Genomic DNA, 19,574 nt, shown 5'->3' on the forward strand with positions numbered 1-19,574 from the left:
AGGTCTGGGGAGGGTCCGGGCAGTTTTGCAATGATCCCAGGTGATTCCCTGGTGGCTCAGATGGTTCAGAATCTGCCTATAGGAGACCCAGGTTTGATCCTTGGGTCAGGAAAACCTCATGGAGGAGGGAATGGTAACCCACTCCGGTGTTCTCGCCTGGAGAATCCCACAGAGGAGCCTAGCGGGCTACAGTCCATGGAGTTGCAAAGAGTCGGACACGACTGAGCAACCAACAGGTGATTCTGATGTGAGTCAGGCTGAGAAGCCAGGTCTGGTAATAAGGGAGAGCAAGAGGATTCTAGGGGTGTCTGGAGACAGACTGGTGGTCGCTGTGTGCTGGCTTTGCCATTTTCTTCACTGTGTAAACTGAAGTGAGTTGCTTGACCTCTCTGAGGCTTGGTTTTCTACCTTGGGCAATGGGATCAACAATAACTACTGTGCAGGGCTTTTGTGAAGATCCAGTGAGATAATAAGGCAATTCATGTGCCTGATTCAGTGCCTGGTCTGCAGGGGGTGTCATATGACTTCATGCCTACTTTCTGATTTAATGGTGACCTCAACCTTATGAAATGCAAGGAAGATAGAGGCTAGCTGGTTTGGACGTCTATATGTCTGGCTGATTTTGAATTACATATCATTTTACTCTCCAAGTAATTTCATAGCCTCCCTAACCTCTGGAGTACCTCAGGGGCCAGTGCTCAGAGCCCTTTTCTGCTCTATCTACCCTTTCTGTAGTGATCTCATTCAGCCTGCTGGCTTACTTTAAGCTGAACACTCCAGCCTGGACCAGAATTCTAGGCTCACAAAGACGGCTCTCCTTTGGATGTTGAAAAGACATCTCAAACTTAGCACGTTCAAGATGGAACTCTTGATCTGCCCCACATCCCTCTTCCATGGGTAAAATCTGTATCTCATCCAGTCTGCTGCTGCTGCTGCTGCTAAGTCGCTTCAGTCGTGTCCGACTCTGTGTGACCCCATAGAAGGCAGCCCACCAGGCTCCCCCGTCCCTGGGATTCTCCAGGCAAGAGTACTGGAGTGGGGTGCCATTGCCTTCTCCGCTTATCCAGTCTAGTAAATGGCAATTCCACCCTTCTAGTCCCCTCGAGGCCAAATCCCTCGGAATCATCTTTAATTTCCTTCTCTTACATACACATCCAATTCGTCAGCAGATTCCAGTCGTTTGGCATTCAAAATACCACCAGAGCTTCTCAACACTCCTCCACTATTACCTTTAATCACTCCACCCTGAGCCTTCATCTGGATGAAAGGCTCTTGACTGGCTTTCCTGTTTCTTGCTGGTGCACCCTGCCCCCTGGCCAAGCCCAGTCCTTATTTAACACAGCAGCCAAAGTGGGAGCTGCATCGTGTCACTCAAACCTCTCAAGGATCCCCTTTGCCTTCTGTGTAGAAGGCAGTTTTCACGACAGGTCGAGGAGGTCTCACACATATCACCCATCCTCCCTTTCAGCATCCTCCCCTTCCTTCTCACACTTTCCACCCCCCGAACTCCGGCCTCTTCATCCTCTGCCTCCCACTTGCTGAGCCCCTTGTGGCTTCAGGTCCTTGCCCTCACCGTTCCCTCTGGTTGGAGCCTCCTTCCTCTACACATCGTGTGGCTTGCTCCCCCTTTCCTACAGGTCTTTGACCCAAAGCCCCCTTTAAGCCTAACATGTCCCCGCCTCCATCTCACCCTCTTATTCTCCTTTCTGGTTTTATCTCTCCACACACCTCCCATCATGTGATGCACCATATGTCTGAGTGTTTGCTTGCTCAGCTCCGCTAGAAAGGAAGATGGATAAGGGGGAGTACGTCTTCGTATTTCGTCCACTGCTGTGGACAGAATAGGGCCCAGAATGGTGCCTGCTGCAAACCAGGTATGAAATAAACACTTGTTGAATGAATGCATGCATTGAGCAAGTGATATTTTAAAAGCTTCTTTTCACTGGCATTATTTATTCCTGCACATCCCTGCACTTGCTGTCAGTTGCAGAGGAGTTGGTTTTTATTGTTATTGAAAAAGCTTGTTCTAGCAGTACTAGAGTACAGTAATGGTAGCATGAAGAGCAGGGTTCTAGTATGGAGATCAAACCTGGGAAACGTCACTGCTCCAAAACCATGGGTGTGCTCAGCTTCAGGACAGGTGACTTTCCAAATGGAATCTTTTATGTACGATTTTACATCTCTTCCTGCCTCCAGGGTAATCTGTCAAAAACCTACAGCATCCCCCACGGCTTTAACAAATGGGCAGCGGACTCTACTATCTGGCTGGCGTTTTTTGCATGGGCTGCAGATGGGGACAAGGAGTAGGTGGGTGTCACCTCGTTCTGTAGCCTTGGAGTCCTTTATTATTTACTGTAAAGAAGCAAGGAGCCGGCTGTCATCAAATCCACGCAAACTGGTTTATAGTGTCTGGTTCAATTAAGGGGGTTTCTGGGAAGAGACACGACCAAATAAATAATGGGAGAGAGGCAATTCTGAAACAATCATTGTTATTCATCAATCTCTGTTTGCAAGTGGAGATGGGGAGAGAGAAACTTCAAGTGAAGGTGCTCTCCTGGGTGTGATGCTCCACTTCAAATGCGCAAACAACTGTTGTTCTGTGATGCACATTTTAGTTCTGCTAGAGGCAACCTTTCTAAATATTAATAATAATAAACAATCCCCTCTGCAACTGACGGCGGGTGCAGAGATGAACAGGGAGCCCTGGAAGGGGGGCCATGGTCGGTCCTCCTGGATGTGGCAAAGGCCCCCGCAGAAGGGACGGGCCCTGAATTCTCGTGGAGGTTTCCCGCTCGGAAGCACAGGGTGCACTGGCTTCAGGCATGGGAGTTGATTATCAATGTGTAAAACAAAACTCTAAAGAGCTCCTTCTAACTAGGACTCGGTGGTGTTTCTTTTGAAAGAAATGTGAAACTGTGGAATGAAAAGCTTCTACCAGGAACAACTGACATGAAGAGGCCCAGAGGAATAGAGATTCGGTACCCAGGTGGAGGTGCCGCTGTGCAATATGTGGGGAGTTCTGTCTCCTTGCTGTTGAGCTGTAGTAGCAACTGTGAGTTGGGCTTGGTTACAGTGAAGCTGCTGCAAGTAAGCGCTGACCTCTCTTGCTGCTCCATCCCTGAGACCTGAGAACCTGAGTGGGTGAGTTAGCTTCTCTAGAAGCTGGGATGTGATTATGGATGTACATGATATGCTGGCTCTCACACTTTTGTATAAACACTCTACTTTTTAGAATATGTTTGAAAAATCAGGCTCCGAGGTCTTATTCTTAAAAATTCTGAATCCCTCAAATAAGGCCCAGTAATCTACATTTTTTTTTTAAGGGACCAATTTGCTATATTTTTAAGTGCCACCTTTCAGGAAATGCTGATCTTATGGTGTTTCTCTGAATAACTCAATATTCTAAAGCTACACCTAAGTCTTTCAAAATCAGAGCGAATTATTGACTGTTAGAACCAGAAGGGTCCCAGAGATCATCCAGCCTAGACTTTTCACACCAGTGACCAAGGGATAAGCCTCGAGCTGAGCTTCACAGCACAGGACCTTCCTGGAGCCCTCACTGCAGCTTGGCACAGGGGCTGAGTCCAACCTGGCTTTATATCTGGCTCTGCCACTTGGGGTCACATGACCTGTGCAAGCTTTTTGTGCCCCTGGGAGCTCACTTCCCTTGTGGCAGGTGACTGTGAGAGTGATGTGAGCTGGGGCGTGGAAAGGGATTTGGGGACATCCTGCACCAAGCTGGTCAGGCGTAAGTTCCAGATTCTTCCGGCAGGTAGTAGACAGTGGCTACAGAAATTTGGAAGGTAGGTGAAAATTTTCTCCACCCCCAAAGTTTCACCAGCAGTTCTGAATGAAAGTAAGCTCTACAGATAAAGATATTTTTAACTTAGCACATATTAGCAGTAAATGTGTTCCGTGAAGTCCCAGCTCTGACCTCTCCGGGCTTCTCACCAGCACGTGGCATAAGAGGGCTCTCAACGCAGGGTTCAGTCACCCCAGTGGTCAGCCTCAGGGGCCTACACGGCCTCTGTGTGTGCTCAGGTGCTCAGTTGTGTCCGACTCTTGTGACCCCATGGACTGTACCCCACCAGACTGCCCTGTCCATGGGATTTCCCAGGCAAGAATATTGGAGTGGGTTGCCATTTCCTATTCCAGGGGATCTTCCTGACCTAGAGATCAAACCTGTATCTACTGTGGCTCCTGCATTGGATGGCAGATTCTTTACCACTGAGCCACCAGGGAAGTCCCTGGCGTACTTTCTTTCTGATAACATAGTAGCTGAATATTCCAGTGAGAATTTTCCATGAGAACAGTGGGCTCTCCTGGGCACTGAAGTCTACAGGAACCATTGGCATAAAATATTTTCAAGTAAATTACTTCTTGTAACAAGCATTTAGCCTATTAAGTACCCAATTAATCTTTGTTATTACTATTACTAATCAAAAACATGTTGAATAGAGAAATTATTTAAAAAACATACTAACAAAAGGCATAGAAACTCTGTTATGTAAACTGGATTAACAAAAACTAAATGGAGGTGATCTTACTGCAAATCAAGAAACATTCCAAGTCTTAATTCAGCTCTGGTTCCCATGTGGTATCAGAAATTTGGGTTAAGGTTCAGTGAAAAAGGCATAGCAATAGCCAAAGCTGACATGGTAAGTATTTGAGAAAGGGTGTAAAGTTTCACCAAGCAAGATGTAAAGTGGTAGTTTTCAGACCTTGCATTATGATCCATTAACGAGTTACAGAATCAATGCAATGGGTTTTAATCTAGCACTTGGCTGGAATATGGAATATATCACAGAAAGTGAGACTGAATGTTATTTGGTAAAACTTTTTAATGCAAATGTTTCCTGGATCACACTGTAAAATGTATTTCTAACTGCAGGTTGTGGTTTAAAATGTCTGGCAGTCCCTGGCACAGGAAACATGGAGAAGGAGAAGAAATGGGAGGGCATCGGGGCTTTGGTACTGGCGAACATTGAACATAACGAACATCTGCTGTATCATTAAGAAGAATGGCACTTGAGCATCAGGTTAGGGAACCTCAGAGAGGTTTAAATGTCTTCAACTGGATATTTATGCAGAACCTGGGGACTTTCTAAAATTTTATTACAGTCTGGATACTGTATCACTGGATACACTGGATACACTTAATCACTGGATACCAGTGATTAAGTTCAGACACCATTTCAGAATCAAAAATTTAAAGTAAAGTAGGATCACAATAAACTGTGGAAAATTCTGAGAGATGGGAATGCCAGACCACCTGACCTACCTCCTGAGAAACCTATATGCAGGTCAGGAAGCAACAGTTAGAACTAGACATGGAACAACAGACTGGTTCCAAATAGGAAAAGGAGTACATCAAGGCTGTATATTGTCACCCTGCTTATTTAACTTATATGCAGAGTACATCATGAGAAACGTTGGGCTGGAAGAAGCACAAGCTGGAATCAAGATTGCTGGGAGAAATATCAATAACCTCAGATATGCAGATGATACCACCCTTATGGCAAAAAGTGAAGAGGAACTAAAAAGCCTCTTGAAGAAAGTGAAAGAGGAGAGTGAAAAAGTTGGCTTAAAGCTCAATATTCAGAAAACTAAGATCATGGCATCTGGTCCCATCACTTCATGGCAAACAGATGGGGAAACAGTGGAAACAGTGTCAGACTTTATTTTTGGGGGCTCCAAAATCACTGCAAATGATGATTGCAGCCATGAAATTAAAAGACGCTTACTCCTTGGAAGGAAATTTATGACCAACCTAGATAGCATATTCAAAAGCAGAGACATTACTTTGCCAACAAAGATCTGTCTAGTCAAGGCTATGGTTTTTCCAGTGGTCATGTATGGATGTGAGAGTTGGACTGTGAAGAAAGCTGAGCGCCGAAGAATTGATGCATTTGAACTGTGGTGTTGGAGAAGACTCTTGAGAGTCCCTTGGACTGCAAGGAGATCCAACCAGTCCATTCTAGAGGAGATCAGCCCTGGGTGTTCTTTGGAAGGAAAGATGCTAAAACTGAAACTCCAGTACTTTGGCCACCTCATGCGAAGAGTTGACTCATTGGAAAAGACTCTGATGCTGGGAGGGATTGGGGGCAGGAGGAGAAGGGGACGACAGAGGATGAGATGGCTGGATGGCATCCCTGACTCAATGGATGTGAGTTTGAGTGAACTCTGGAAGTTGGTGATGGACAGAGAGGCCTGGCATGCTGCAATTCATGGGGTTGCAAAGAGTCAGACACAACTGAGCAACTGAACTGAATCTTCAAACCTCTGAACATAAGTGTATCACTTTGTTCAAGAATCTGCATTTTTCTCTTTGTTTATGTGGATCAGAAAACAATACAGAAGGACAGATACTCCCCCTAAATTGTCTTAAGCATGGTGGTAAAACCTGCTGGGCCTTTAATTTCAGTGGCATCTTTAAGAATCTGGCAGATGCTAGAAGAATGTATAAAGATGTGATATATATATCTATATACATACACACACACACACACACACACGCACAACAGAATATTACTCAGCCATAAGAGAGAATGAAATAATGCCATTTGTAATCTAGCAATGTAATCAGAAGTAGTTTTTAAACAATTAATTAAATGATTCAAACCCACACTGCCAGTATATACTTATAATACTCAGAACCAGTTTGGCACTTTTGGGTCTTTGAAAAACTTTTCTATCCTGTTGTCCAATGCAGTTCTGGAAGTTAGGAGACCTGGAATCTAGTCTCTGTTAATTATATGACCTGGGATACATTTCTAGATTTTTTCCTATGCTTTCACTTCTTATGAAAAATAATAATTATTGATTTGCCAACACTAAGGTTGTTTAGGTAACATGACTTAATGGTTAAAGGCTTTAAAAAAGTGCTTCCCAACTGTAGGGTAGCTTCATCAAGATAATAGTCTTTATATGCCAGATAGAATCGCAGAGAAGCCTTATGGGAAAAGAAAAACAAATGCAAACTTTCAGATTTCAGTTCCATTTCCCCTGGAGAAATGGAATGATGTTATTAAATGATGTTACTAAATGATCATTATTTAGTAAATGTTATTTATTTACTATTAAATAAATGTTATTTATTTAATAACTAAAGAGATGTTATTAAATGATCTTTTCAGCCCAAGTTGCGGGGTAATCCTTTAGCACTCTTGAAAAGCTTTCAAAGAAAATTGAAAGCAAGATCCTTCTCAGATTTTGTTTCTCCTATGAAACCCTGAGGTGGCTCAGTGGTAAAGAATTCGACTGCCAACGCAGGAGATGCAAGAGATGCAGATTCGATTCCTGGGTTGGGAAGATCCACTGGAAAAGGGAATGGCTATCCACTGCGGAATTCTTGTCTGTAGAATCCCATGGACAGAGGACGGCGGAGGGCTACAGTCCATGGGGTGCAGGGGCGGAAATGACTAAGCACCACGACCAGCGCTGTGAAGCTCTTTGCAGAGTATAAAGACATTTTTTAGCCTCTATAGGAAGATGTAACAGCCATATTTCCTTTCTTGCAATATTATAACATTATCTACATAAACGTTCCTTTAAAACACTCTCTTCCTTTTTACATATAGCAGGGAAACTGTTGTAGAATGGTGGTATTATCTGTCAAGTAGTCACTGAGCGCCTGACTCATAGGAACTTAAAACTAGAAGGAATCTCAAGGATCATCTTACCCATCTTCTCATTTTACAGATTTGGAAATTGAGGCTGACACCAGTTGAGTGATTTGTTCCAGCCTTGTGGCTCAGCTGGTAAAGAATCCACCTGCAATGCGGGAGACCTGGGTTTGATCCCTGGGTTGGGAAGATCCCCTGGAGAAGGGAAAGACTGCCAACTCCAGCATTCTGGCCTAGAGAATTCCAAGGACTGTATAGTCCATGGGGTCAAAAAGAGTCAGACACGACTGAGTGACTTTCACTCACTCACTCACACTTGATGAGAGAAATGGAATTCAGACCAGAATCAGGTTTGTATTCCTTCCACTCTCTCCGGAATCCCATGTCTCCCAAAAAGCTGTATTCCTTCTGCTTTAATGCATAGTTTCTTCTCACAGCCCAGCTGTGTGACTGTGACTCATAATGAAGTTCAATATGAGGAACAGCTGCCTTGATTGGTCTTTGTACACAAATGTCTAGAAATGGTAAGCCCCACAGTGGACTTTTAATACACATTGATCACGACACTGTATTTAAATTTTAAACAGCATTCCTTCAATTCAGAAAAGCTTTTGGAAATAGCAAACGACTTGGAGTCTCACAATTGACTGCCATTTGTCAGTTGACACACTCTAGGAGTATATGCTTTCATTTTGCTATTTGAAAACATGAAAAACTAACCTAAACATACACTTAAGGATCTCAAACATCTTTAAACATCCTCTTTCTAGGAACAGTGAGAACTTTCTACATGCATTAGAACTCTAGATAAGCAAAGTGATTTGAACACTCAAGAGAAAAAGATCAATAAAGTAAAAGTTAAATACTAATTCCACAGGATCCCCCAGATTGAATTTCTGTACTGATGAGCTCTATTGACTGACTGGGCACTGAACCATTGGTAACTAGGGTGCGAGCTGTTCCCCCAACTCTGCTCTGTAAAATACCTTCTCATTATTATACAAATATCACCATCAGACTAGAAAATAATTTGGGAGAGTTCATGGCTTTTGGAGCAACCCACAGCAAGTGAGGCTCTCTTGACAAAATATAATTACCTCCAACCCTGAGCTGCAACTATAGGAGAGCAGTAAACAAGCCCCGTAGAATTGTCTTAGATGAAGCACACTGAAAGCTCTGCACTTCCTCCAGGCCTCCTCTTTCTTCCTGAACGAACTCCAGGGAATGGCATCATGTCAGGCTTTCCAGATGGATTATGTGGAGCCATAGCTCAATGTCATTTTCAATAGGAAGCCTCATAATTAAAGGTCAAATAGTCACTTCATCTGCAATCAATCAATAGAAAAAGTACTAATACGAAGAACTAATCAATCAATGGCAGAGGCACTAATAAAAGCAATGAATCAAATTCAGCATGTGTGTAGATGCAAGTACATCGAAGAGATGGAGACAGGGCAAAAGCAAGAAGAATAAAATAAACTGCAAGCATATGTACAAGAGAATACTCAGCAGGCTGCCAAAACCAGAGTTTCCATCTTTGGTTCATTAGTTACCTGGGTACTACTTGGCCTGCAATAATTTATTCTTAAATATAAATACTGGATATACTAATAATGTTATTTCATAGCACTTTCCTAATGTATTCTATTTGAGATATTATGTGTATGTGTGTGTATGCACATGTGTGTGTGTGTAAAATCACAAGAAGAAATATTTTGACAGTGATCACAAAAGGGACAAATATATTTCCTACACGCCAAATAGATATATTTTAATCTGCTATCTTTCATCTTGGTGAGAAATAAGAGAAAGTATCACTCTGAGTGATAGATCCTACCTGAAATGTGCCCCCTGCTTTCTGAAACATGAATTCTTCACACTTATTGTGATGCTTTATCATTGCCATGCAGATGAGAAGTCCATTAGGATAATTATCGGCTGTAGCTTGGGTGACTGCCATGCATCTCCTCTGTACCAGAGACATCAGGTCACCAGTAGAGGGAAATATGCTTTGGACCTTGTGAAACTGATTCACTAAATTTATAGGGCTCAACAAGGCCATTCAAGCAATAGAACCCAAACATCCCTTGCTGCGTGTAGAAATAAGGGCGCTCTGTGGCTTCTTACTGAGATAAGAAAGCAGCAAAGAGGTCTTCTTTATAAATGCGGCCTAGGAAACTGCAGGCAGAGAGCCAGGTGTGATCAAGGTGTAATAGAATATCCTAGCTGCAAGTAAAATTCCCTAATCCAGGAGCTATGGGAATGAAGGCCTGGGGATGTTTCAATGGAAGAGTCAGGATGAGTCTTTAGGACTTGCAATTCCAAGAGAGAGTAGGTCTACCATCTTATGGGAATAACTAAGGATTTACACAACCATGGTTACTTAGTTATCATACTAGAATATTATTGCAGGATCCAAGTATCTATTGCATGGGAGAATATTGCAAAACCAAAAGCCCAAGTTAACCCCAATGTTTTCAGTAAAATAGCTACTTTTGATTGGTGTTCATCTAATTTTTCAGATGACTGAAAATCAGGACACATCAAGAACAGAACGATATGGCTTTGAGGTTAAAAAAATGAAAAAAAAATAGCATGAATATTTTGCTTACAGAGAAGAATATTGATCAGGTTGCAGTATGCTTCTTGGGTAGAGCTTTGCTCATCATGGCCAGTTCCAGCACAGGAGACAGATATGGAGAAAAAAATAAACATGGGCTTTCCTGGTGGTCCAGGGTTAAGAATCTGCCTGCCAGTGTAGGGGACAGGGGTTCAATCCATGGTCTGGAAACTAAGATCCCACACGCTGTGGGGCAACTAAGCCTGTGCACCTAACTCTTGAGCCAATGTTCTAGAGCCTGCGAGCCACAACTACTGAAGCCCACAGGCCCTAGAACCCAAGCTCCACCACAAGAGAAGCCGCCTCAGTGAGAAACCCACACACAGCCACTACAGGAGCCCCCGCTAGCTGTGACTAGAGAAAACCCACGCGCAGCAACGAAGACCCAGCACAGCCAAAAATAAATACAAATCAATTTAAAAAACCCACGATCCATCTAGGTTTTCCTGACAGAAGCAAATCCTAAGGGCGGGGCAGGTTTCAGAGGCAGAGATGCGGAAGCATACTGGACGCAACCAAGGCTCAGCACCTGCTCTAACCACACAGGCTCCTTTGGTCCCTGACTCGTGACTGCTGAGGGGTCTGGAGGCACCCAGTCTCTGGCCTCCCTATCTTTATAGAAGCCCCTTCCTTTTCAGGAGACCTGGAGCACTGGCATCACATTATAACAGTGACATGGGGGGAAAAGTGCAGGTGGATTCTTTCTGAGGTCAACAATTAAACCATATCTGTTATATGAACATCAACAGGACCCAGGGCAGAGGACTGAAACCCTGGAAACAGTAACACATTCATGAGCAAGACAGTTAACAATAACTAATCATAGCTGCTGCGCTCAGGGTGTGTGTCACGGGCCAGGCAGCACACCAAGCTCTCTCGGTGTGGCTCCACCCACAGCAACTCTGGCTCCACCCACAGCAACCCACACACAGCACCATCACGGAACACGTTTTCTCACGGACTGACTTGTATTATGGACAAGTCCTGTGTTGGATACTCAACGAGTTTTACCTTCAGTCTTTACAACACCCTTACAATGTAGAAAAAAGCCTTACAAAGTGAGAAAGCTAAGGTTCAGGGAGCTTAAGTGTTTTGTCCAGGTTCACAAAATCTGGAACCAGAAAGTAGCTTCCAAAGCTCTCGCAGCTTCCTTTTGGCAACGATTCTAAGGAAAACCTAATAGACACATTGCACTGAAGGGACGGTACACATATAATTGATTCAAATAAGCTGAAGTCCTAGATAGCAATTGCTTAAGAGTATGTCCAATTTCTAAATCATTTCCCCAACTTTGCAAGACTGAAAATAATTCTATCAGACAGAAATGTCTGGGGCTAGTAAAACCATTATGAAATGTCTTTGTTTTCTAGTTTACAGACTGAACTTTAATATAAACAGACTTTGAGAAATGTTAAGTCAGTTATACACCAAAAGGTAAAGGAAGTTTTAATACGAGTTTAACCACAATGTGCCTACTACCCCAAGGAGTGTGTGAATGATGTTTCCATAAAGTTTCTCATTCCTTAATGCTCTTTAATGACTAAAAGCATGGATTCCAGATAACTAGATAGGTTATCTGGATAATGCCTTTAAACTGGGTAAAGGGAAGGAAGGAATAGCACTTTTCTTGATCTATTTTTATCCATTAAATATATACTTATTTCACTTTGACTTCCCTGGTGGCTCAGACGGTAAAGCATCTGTCTATAATGTGGAAGACCTGGGTTGGATCCCTGGGTCAGGGAAGTTCCCTGGAGGAGGAAATGGCAACCCATTCCAGTACTCTTGCCAAGAAAATCCCATGGACAGAGGAGCCTGGTGTCCATGGGGTTGCAAAGAGTCGGACACGACTGAGCGACTTCACTCATTTATTTCACTTTAGGTACTAATGAGACAGAGTTCACGATAACTAAATATATTGTTGCTTCTTTATAGACATAACGTTCTGAAACAAACTTCAGACCAATGTCAGTTATTTTCACCCTGCTCCAAGCTTCCAGAAAATATGTTAACATCTTCCGGGGTCACTCTAGGGCCTTCCAAAGCTAAGTTTGTGCTCACTGCACCCTGACAACTACCCCACTCCCCAACTTTTAACATGAACATTCGACCCTGAAAACCTTCTATGAGAATGGAAAACATGATTACAAGTAAAGCTAAACTCTACACTATTACATTTAGGCTCACAAAAATGAGTTTAATTCATGACGGTATTTCATAGTCATGACTGATCCCCACTTTGCTACCGTTCTTTAGGTGACAAAGTAGACAATACCCGCATCCCATTTAATTTGAAAAGTTGTTTGAATTTCAAAATCATAAGATGCAATTATCTGAAGGTAACATTAAGCTGGTGTTTCAGTCTGTGGATTACTTACCCAACGTGAGGGATTTGTGTGTAGAACAGAACATGACAGCTACAGTGTCTGCTGGTGTGAAACCCGAATTATTCCTGAGGGCAAAAAAAAAAGCTTTACAAATACTGTTATAAAAAAGCCTATTCAACACATCCTCAATCAAATGTAGTACCTATCCTCATGCAAACATCCTTTTGATCAATCCTGGAGACAGCAGTAATTCTATACCCAAACACGCAGAAATATCAAAATTTCTTTTTAGAGAGTAATTTCTAGTTTATGCATGAAAAAGAGACAGTCTTAAAAATGTGGTGGGTGGTGGGGGAGGTCTCCTAAGATCATATGCATCATCAATCTGTGGCACAGGACTTTATAAAAATCCTGCAGCAAGAAACTCCATTAGTGCACTCACTGGGCTGTCACTTGATTTTAATGCAGTGGCTTGAAAGAGTTAATGTGTCTCCAAAAAGGCTTCCCTCAAGGAGCAACGCATCCTTTAGGCAGCACACCTTGTCCAGGTTTGATGCACGATACTGGATGCTTGGGGCTAGTGCACTGGGACAACCCAGAGGGATGGTATGGGGAGGGAGGAGGGAGGAGGGTTCAGGAAGGGGAACACATGTATACCTGTGGCAGATTCATTTTGATATTTGGCAAAACTAATAAAATTATGTAAAGTTTAAAAATAAAATAAAATTAAAAAAAAAAATAAAAAAAGAGAACTACATGGTGTGAACAAAGATTTAACATCATATGTTTCAGTAAAAATAACAAATTACCAATTTTTAGCAATCATCATGTACCAAGTATTCCTTTAAGGCCTTTGCATGTAAAGACAAAAATCCTATCAGGTAGCCAGTATGATATTCCTATTGACAGATGAGAAAACTGAGGCACACAGAAATTATGTAAGCCACCCAGGACCTCAGAGCTAGGGAGTGGGTGACAGTCAGGATTTAAACCACGTCCAGCTCCTGTGTCTATTCTTAACTGCTAAATAATATGTTAGAAGGCTTCCCTGGTGGCTCAGACGGTAAAGGATCTGCCTGCAATGCAGGATACCTGGGTTTGATCCCTAGGTTGGGAGGATCCCCTGGAGAAGGGAATGGAACCTGCTCCAGTGTTCTTACCTGAAGAATCCCATGGACAGAGGAGCCTGGCGAGCTACAGTCCATGGGGTCACAAAGAGTCGGACATGACCGACTGACTTTCAGGCAAGAATACTGGAGTGGGTTGCCATTTCCTTCTCCAGGGGATCTTCCTGACCCAGGGATCGAACCTGCATCTCCTACATTGGCCGGCGAATTCTTTACCACTGAGCCACCTGGGAAGCCCTTGACTTTCACTTCACTTCACTAATGCTAAAGATAAAAAAATCTTGCTTAGTCAAAATCCCATTAAATGTTAGAGCTAAAATTTTTGTCGTGTAATCTTTTTTTTTCTTTTGAACTTTTAATTTTGTGTAGGAGTACAGCCAGTTAACAACGTTGTGATAGTTTCAGTCAAACAGTGAAGGGACTCAGCCATACATATGCATGTATCCATTCTCCCTCTAACAGATCATCAAAACTGCACAATCATTTGTGCCTGTGTTGGGAGTGGGACATTCAAATACTAGAATTCAATAAAGAAATAATATGGAGCTTTAAAAATCCATTGAATGTTATGGGGATCGGTACTAGTGAATATCATACTGAAATTTCCTATTTTAGATCACAAAGATTTAGAGAACCAAAAAGGTTAGAAATGCAATTATTATTATTGCATCTTTGATATGTTAGAAACTATTCCTTCCTTCAGAATCAGTGTTTGAAGACATAGTGAGTCTATATGAGTCTATTCATTCCCCGCCCTGAACTCAGACAAGAGAGTGAGCAAAAGGAACAATGTTTTAAAGCCTGACTTTGTACAGTTGCAGATACAACAATCTATCCAACTGTCAATGATCTCAAAAGAAAGTGACTCCACCATTTCCCCTAGTAACCTTATCCTTTAAAAAAATTTTATTTTTATTTGTTTTTGGCTGTGCTGGGTCTTTGTTGCTGTGCAGGCTTTCTCTAGTTATGGCAAGCTGGGGCTACCCTCTGGTCGAGGTGCATAGACTTCTCACTGTGGTGGCCTCCCTCGTTGCGGAGCATGGGTTCTGGGTGTTTGGGCTTCAGCAGTTGCAGCACGTGAGTTCAGCAGTTGCGGCTCTCTGGCTCTAGCGCACAGGCTCAACAGTTGTGGTGCATGAGCTTAATTGCTCTGAGGTATGTGGCAATCTTCCCACATGAGGTGTGTGGGATCTTCCTGCATGTCTCCTGCATTGGCAGGCAGAATCTTTACCACTGAGACCCTAGGGAAGCCCCAAAGTGAATCTTATAAATAATTTTCACTGGGAGAAAAGACTTCCCTCGAAAGATCCCTCATCCTGCTTCTTCGTTACATTCTCACTGGAGGGGAAAAGGACCCTCTCTTTTACCACCTCCTTCTCTCTGCATAATGGTTCCTATATACAGTGGAATATTAGTCATAAAAAGGAATGAAACTGGGTCATTTGTAGAGATGTGGATGGACCTAGAGATAGTCATACAAAGTGAAGTGAGTCAGAAAAACAAACATCGTACATGAATCCCTATGTGTGGAATCTAGAAAAACAGTACAGATGAACCTATTTCCAGGGCAGGAATACAGATGCAGACACAGAGAATGGATGTGTGGACACAGGGCTGCGGGGGGAGGGGGGGTGGTGGGACGAACGGGGAGAACAGGATTGACATATATACACTACCACGTATAAAGCAGATAGCTAGTGGGAAGCTGCTGTGTGGCACAAGGGGCTCAGGGCTTGGACGGGAGGGCATGGAGGGAAGCTCAAGACAGAGGGGATACATGTGTACTTCTGGCTGGTTCATGTTGCTGCTGCCGCTAAGTCGCTTCAGTCGTGTCCGACTCTGTGCGACCCCATAGACGGCAGCCCACCAGGTTCCCTTGTCCCTGGGATTCTCCAGGCAAGAACACTGGAGTGGGTTGCCATGTCCTTCTCCAATGCATGAAAGTGAAAAGTGAAAGTGAAGTCGATCTGCTCCATCCATGGGATTTTCCAGGCAAGAGTCCTGGAGTGGGTTGCCATTGCCTTCTCCTGATTCACGGTGAAGAATAGCAAAAACTAACACAATATCCTAAAGCAATTATAAGCCAGTGAAAAAAAAAGAATATTTAAATTGCCTTTTAGTCTCATCTCCTTTGAAAAGGAATGTAAGCTCATGCTTTCTAACTAGTCTTACTTGCAACTTTTTTGCCTTTTTAATAACATCTTTCTGAACGGAATTTTTGGTGTCTCTCAGGTGAGAGAAAAGGAGGGAAGGAGAAAGAGAAAGAGAGGGAAAGTGAGAGGCAGAGGGTTAGGGTTTAAGTTTACTGAATTCATAGTAGTGCGAGGGGCTGTGCTTTCAAGAAATCTGATGAAGAGAAGAAAAGGGACATGGAGACGAGTGTGATTATATAGAAATAATGGATGAAACCATGTCCTCAAAGGAGCCTGAGAGGAGGAGCCTGAGATTAGCCTGAGAGCGTCCTACGGTCTGAGAGTCTGTGAGCCGGAAGAACGAGGCAAGGTGAGTGAAAAACACAAGAAATTTTTCCGGTAGAGAATAAGAAAGTGGAGGTAATTCATGTCAGGGATTTTACTCTCTTTGTAAAGTGTAAGGTGCTTCATTCGTCCTCAGAGAGGTAACCCTATGACCTGGAAATAAGAGAAACTTGACATAAGCAGATGGAGGAACATGATCTAGTCAATTCCCAATGGACAAAAAACGTCTCCAGGGACGAATGCCCAGCTGTGCCGGTGGAACACGTGGGCGGGACGTGCCCAGCCGGCCTGCCCTGGGGCTGTCCCCAGCCACGCTCCGGTGAGGGTAACACTAAGACCTTTGAGGCATTTGGCTGACCTTGTTTGTTACCCATTCTCACTGTTTCTGGATTTATGTGATTTGGTTTTCTATCCAACCGGCAATACGGTTCTTTGGTGAACGCTATTCTGCTTGATATTTGTTCTTTTCCAGATTATAGTATATTTCTGATGTGTCTAAATCTCTCTGGCCAAGAAAGCTCTGATTTAATCTGGTGCTGGCTGTGCTGTCTGCCATGCTGGAGCAGAATTTCCAATGTGGCTAAGGAGAATGTCTCTAAGATATGCTTACTTGTCCTCTGCGTTTAGGTAGGGAGATCCAAGGTAAGCCCACACGAGGTGGTGTCTGGCCCTGATGTGGGCTGAACACTGCCCTAGGTTTCTACTGACACAAAGCCCTTCAGTGCGGAGGGAGAGTCAGGATATAAAAATGGAATGTTTGGGGTTAAAACAATATTCCACCTAAATAGGGCTGACATACTCTATCTCTGATTATAATCAACCCTGAATATTCATTGGAAGGACTGGGATGCTAAAGTTGAAGCTCCCAGACTTTAGCCCCCTGATGCGAAAAGACCCTGATGCTGGGAAAGACGGAAGGCAAAGAGAAGAGGGAGGCAGAGGATGAGATGGTTAGATAGCATCACCGACCCAATGGACAGGAACTTGAGCAAACTCCAGGAGATAGTGGAGGACTGGGAGGCCTGGTGTGCTGCAGTCTGTGGGGTGACAAAGAGCTGGACACGACTTAGTGACTGAACAACAACAACATACTCTCTCTCTACAGTAACAGATTGTTCTATATCGTGGATCTTGGGGAAGCCAGTGGAGCACGTACTCACTTAACGGTCCATCCGAGATGGGGGGTGGGGAGGGGGAGGATGGTGAGTAACCACAGCAGCAAATTTAAAAAAATTCTATCACACATATACGTATTTACTTGAACTACAGTCGATTTGCAGTAAATATTTATTGAGCACTTTAAGCACTTTGCATCCAGTGTTTCTTTCTTCACAGAACAGCCTTATGCAGTAACAGTATTCCTGTCTTTGCTTTTTCCAAAAAGGGATCTTAAAGCAGAGTTAGTTGCATCAAGTCACATAGATAAGGAGGCTGTCCCAAACTGTGAAGACAAGTTTACTTTCTGAGAAGAATATTATAAAAAACCAAAACCACCACACAATTTAGTGGATGAGAGCAGCTAAGTAGGCTTCCTTCACCCACGCTCTGGGGTTAAATAGCAGAAAGTCAAGATAACACAAAATAACAGTGTCCTGTACATTATACTAAGTAGTAACGACTGTAATTATTTTCAGTGATCATCATCTCTATTGTGCCTGCTCACATTCTTGAAAAGGAACGGCATTACTATTTATTTTCCGATTCTACCTTATCTCTTTTTAATATTGATTTCCTTTTTATCTCGTTCTTATAATTCTTTTGATTACTTTGGCTTCCCTCGAGATGTTTATTTCCTTTGCCTCCCAACTGGTCTTTTTATTCTCTCACAAAGCTTTCAATCAGTGTTTTCCCCGTAATATTTATTTTGCCTGCCTTTGCAGTACCCACAAAGGAAAACATGTCAGAAGGTTTTACTAGCAGAATTACAGAATGTGGAGCAGAAAGGGTCCTCTGAGATAGTCCCATCTGAGCCCACTGTTTTTACAGGGGGAAGGTTCCATGCGAAAACTTTCCTTTGTTAACCTCTGTACCAGTGTTTTGTCTTCACCGGTTTTAGGAGACCTCGTCTGTCCCCAGCTCTGTGGCACTAAACAAGTTAAGCAGAACTCTGGCTTAAGCGCCCCATCTCTGAATAGTAAGGAGACTTCCCATTAATGTGAAACAGATCGCCAGTCCAGGTTCGATGCATGAGGCAGGGCACTCAGGGCTGGTGCACTGGGATGACCCAGAGGGATGCGATGGGGAGGGAGGTGGGAGGGGGTTCAGGATGGGGAACACGTGTACACCCATGGCTGATTCATGTCAATGTATGGCAAAACCCACCACAATATTGTAAAGTAATTAGCCTCCAGTTAAAATAAATTAATTAAAAAAATAAATAAAACACAAAAACTGAAAAAAAAAATAAGGTTCATCTTCCCTTCCTCCCTGCCTGCCTCTCCCCTTCTCCTACTCTTCAGGCGACCCCCCTTCCCTCCCTGCGTTGTGGCCTGAGGCTGAATGAGACATCTCATAGAAAATGTACTGATAAGGACCAAAGCACCCAGTACAAACATTTAAATGTTTGTTTTCTCCCTTTTCCTTTCTTTATGGTTTCTTCTGTCACTCTAGAGACATTCTTTGCTTCCATTACTCTAGTTGTCAACCTACCCAACTGTCTTATTTTGAAAAGGTTTCCCATTACTTTCTTTTTCTAAGCTTTTTCAACATTTTTCTTCTAACTTTGAAGCTTCCAATAGTCACAGAAAGCTTAGGTCACTGTGGACAAAGGACTCTTGGTTTGATGAATGAACTCCCCATTCCTAGCAACTGTGACAGAGAAGTGTCAAAAAGAATGTATTACAAAACTAGAAACGGTGATTCTCTCTCTTCCATAATTAGCTTTAGAAATAATATAAACTACTGCGATATAACAAATATTTTACAGTAGCTAACCTTTCCAGAGCACTTACTGTATACTGGGTATTACACTGAGGGCTTTATGTACATATTATTTAATTCTCCAAATGACCCTATGAGATAGGTATTACTACTGTCTTCATTTTACAAATGAGGACACTGACAAAAGTTATAAAGTTATTAAACAGAATGAAAACTCAAGTCCATCTGACTCCAGAGTTGGAATTTTTAACCCTGATGCTATTCTGTGAACTGATAATTGAGGATACAGAATGTACTCTCAAATGTACTTTAAATACTCAGAGTATTAACAGAAGAGGCTCCCATGTCACACACTACAGAGGTAATAGGTCAAGTTTGTAAACCTAAGAAATATTAACCAGGTAAGCAGAATGTTGAAGGGAAGCTGAATTTTCTTGGCTGGGTCTCTCCTGGTTTATGCTAAACTTCCACCATCAGAGGTCAGTGGCATACTGTACAAAAAAAGGCTGATTTCTCTG

At 43.0% G+C, this 19,574-nt stretch overlaps 1 protein-coding gene across 1 annotated transcript in view; it reads right to left on the reverse strand.

Annotated features, from left to right (window-relative positions):
- SLC10A7 (solute carrier family 10 member 7) overlaps nt 1–19,574 on the reverse strand; it is a 322,736-nt gene that overhangs the window by 21,384 nt on the left and 281,778 nt on the right. Inside the window, exon 10 of the mRNA XM_027567465.1 lies at nt 12,624–12,697. Within this exon, the coding sequence (XP_027423266.1) occupies nt 12,624–12,697 (74 nt within the window). The remainder of the gene's footprint in view (nt 1–12,623; nt 12,698–19,574) is intronic.

This window comes from Bos indicus x Bos taurus, chromosome 17 (assembly GCF_003369695.1).
Source record: "Bos indicus x Bos taurus breed Angus x Brahman F1 hybrid chromosome 17, Bos_hybrid_MaternalHap_v2.0, whole genome shotgun sequence".
Taxonomy (NCBI): Eukaryota; Metazoa; Chordata; class Mammalia; order Artiodactyla; family Bovidae; genus Bos; species Bos indicus x Bos taurus.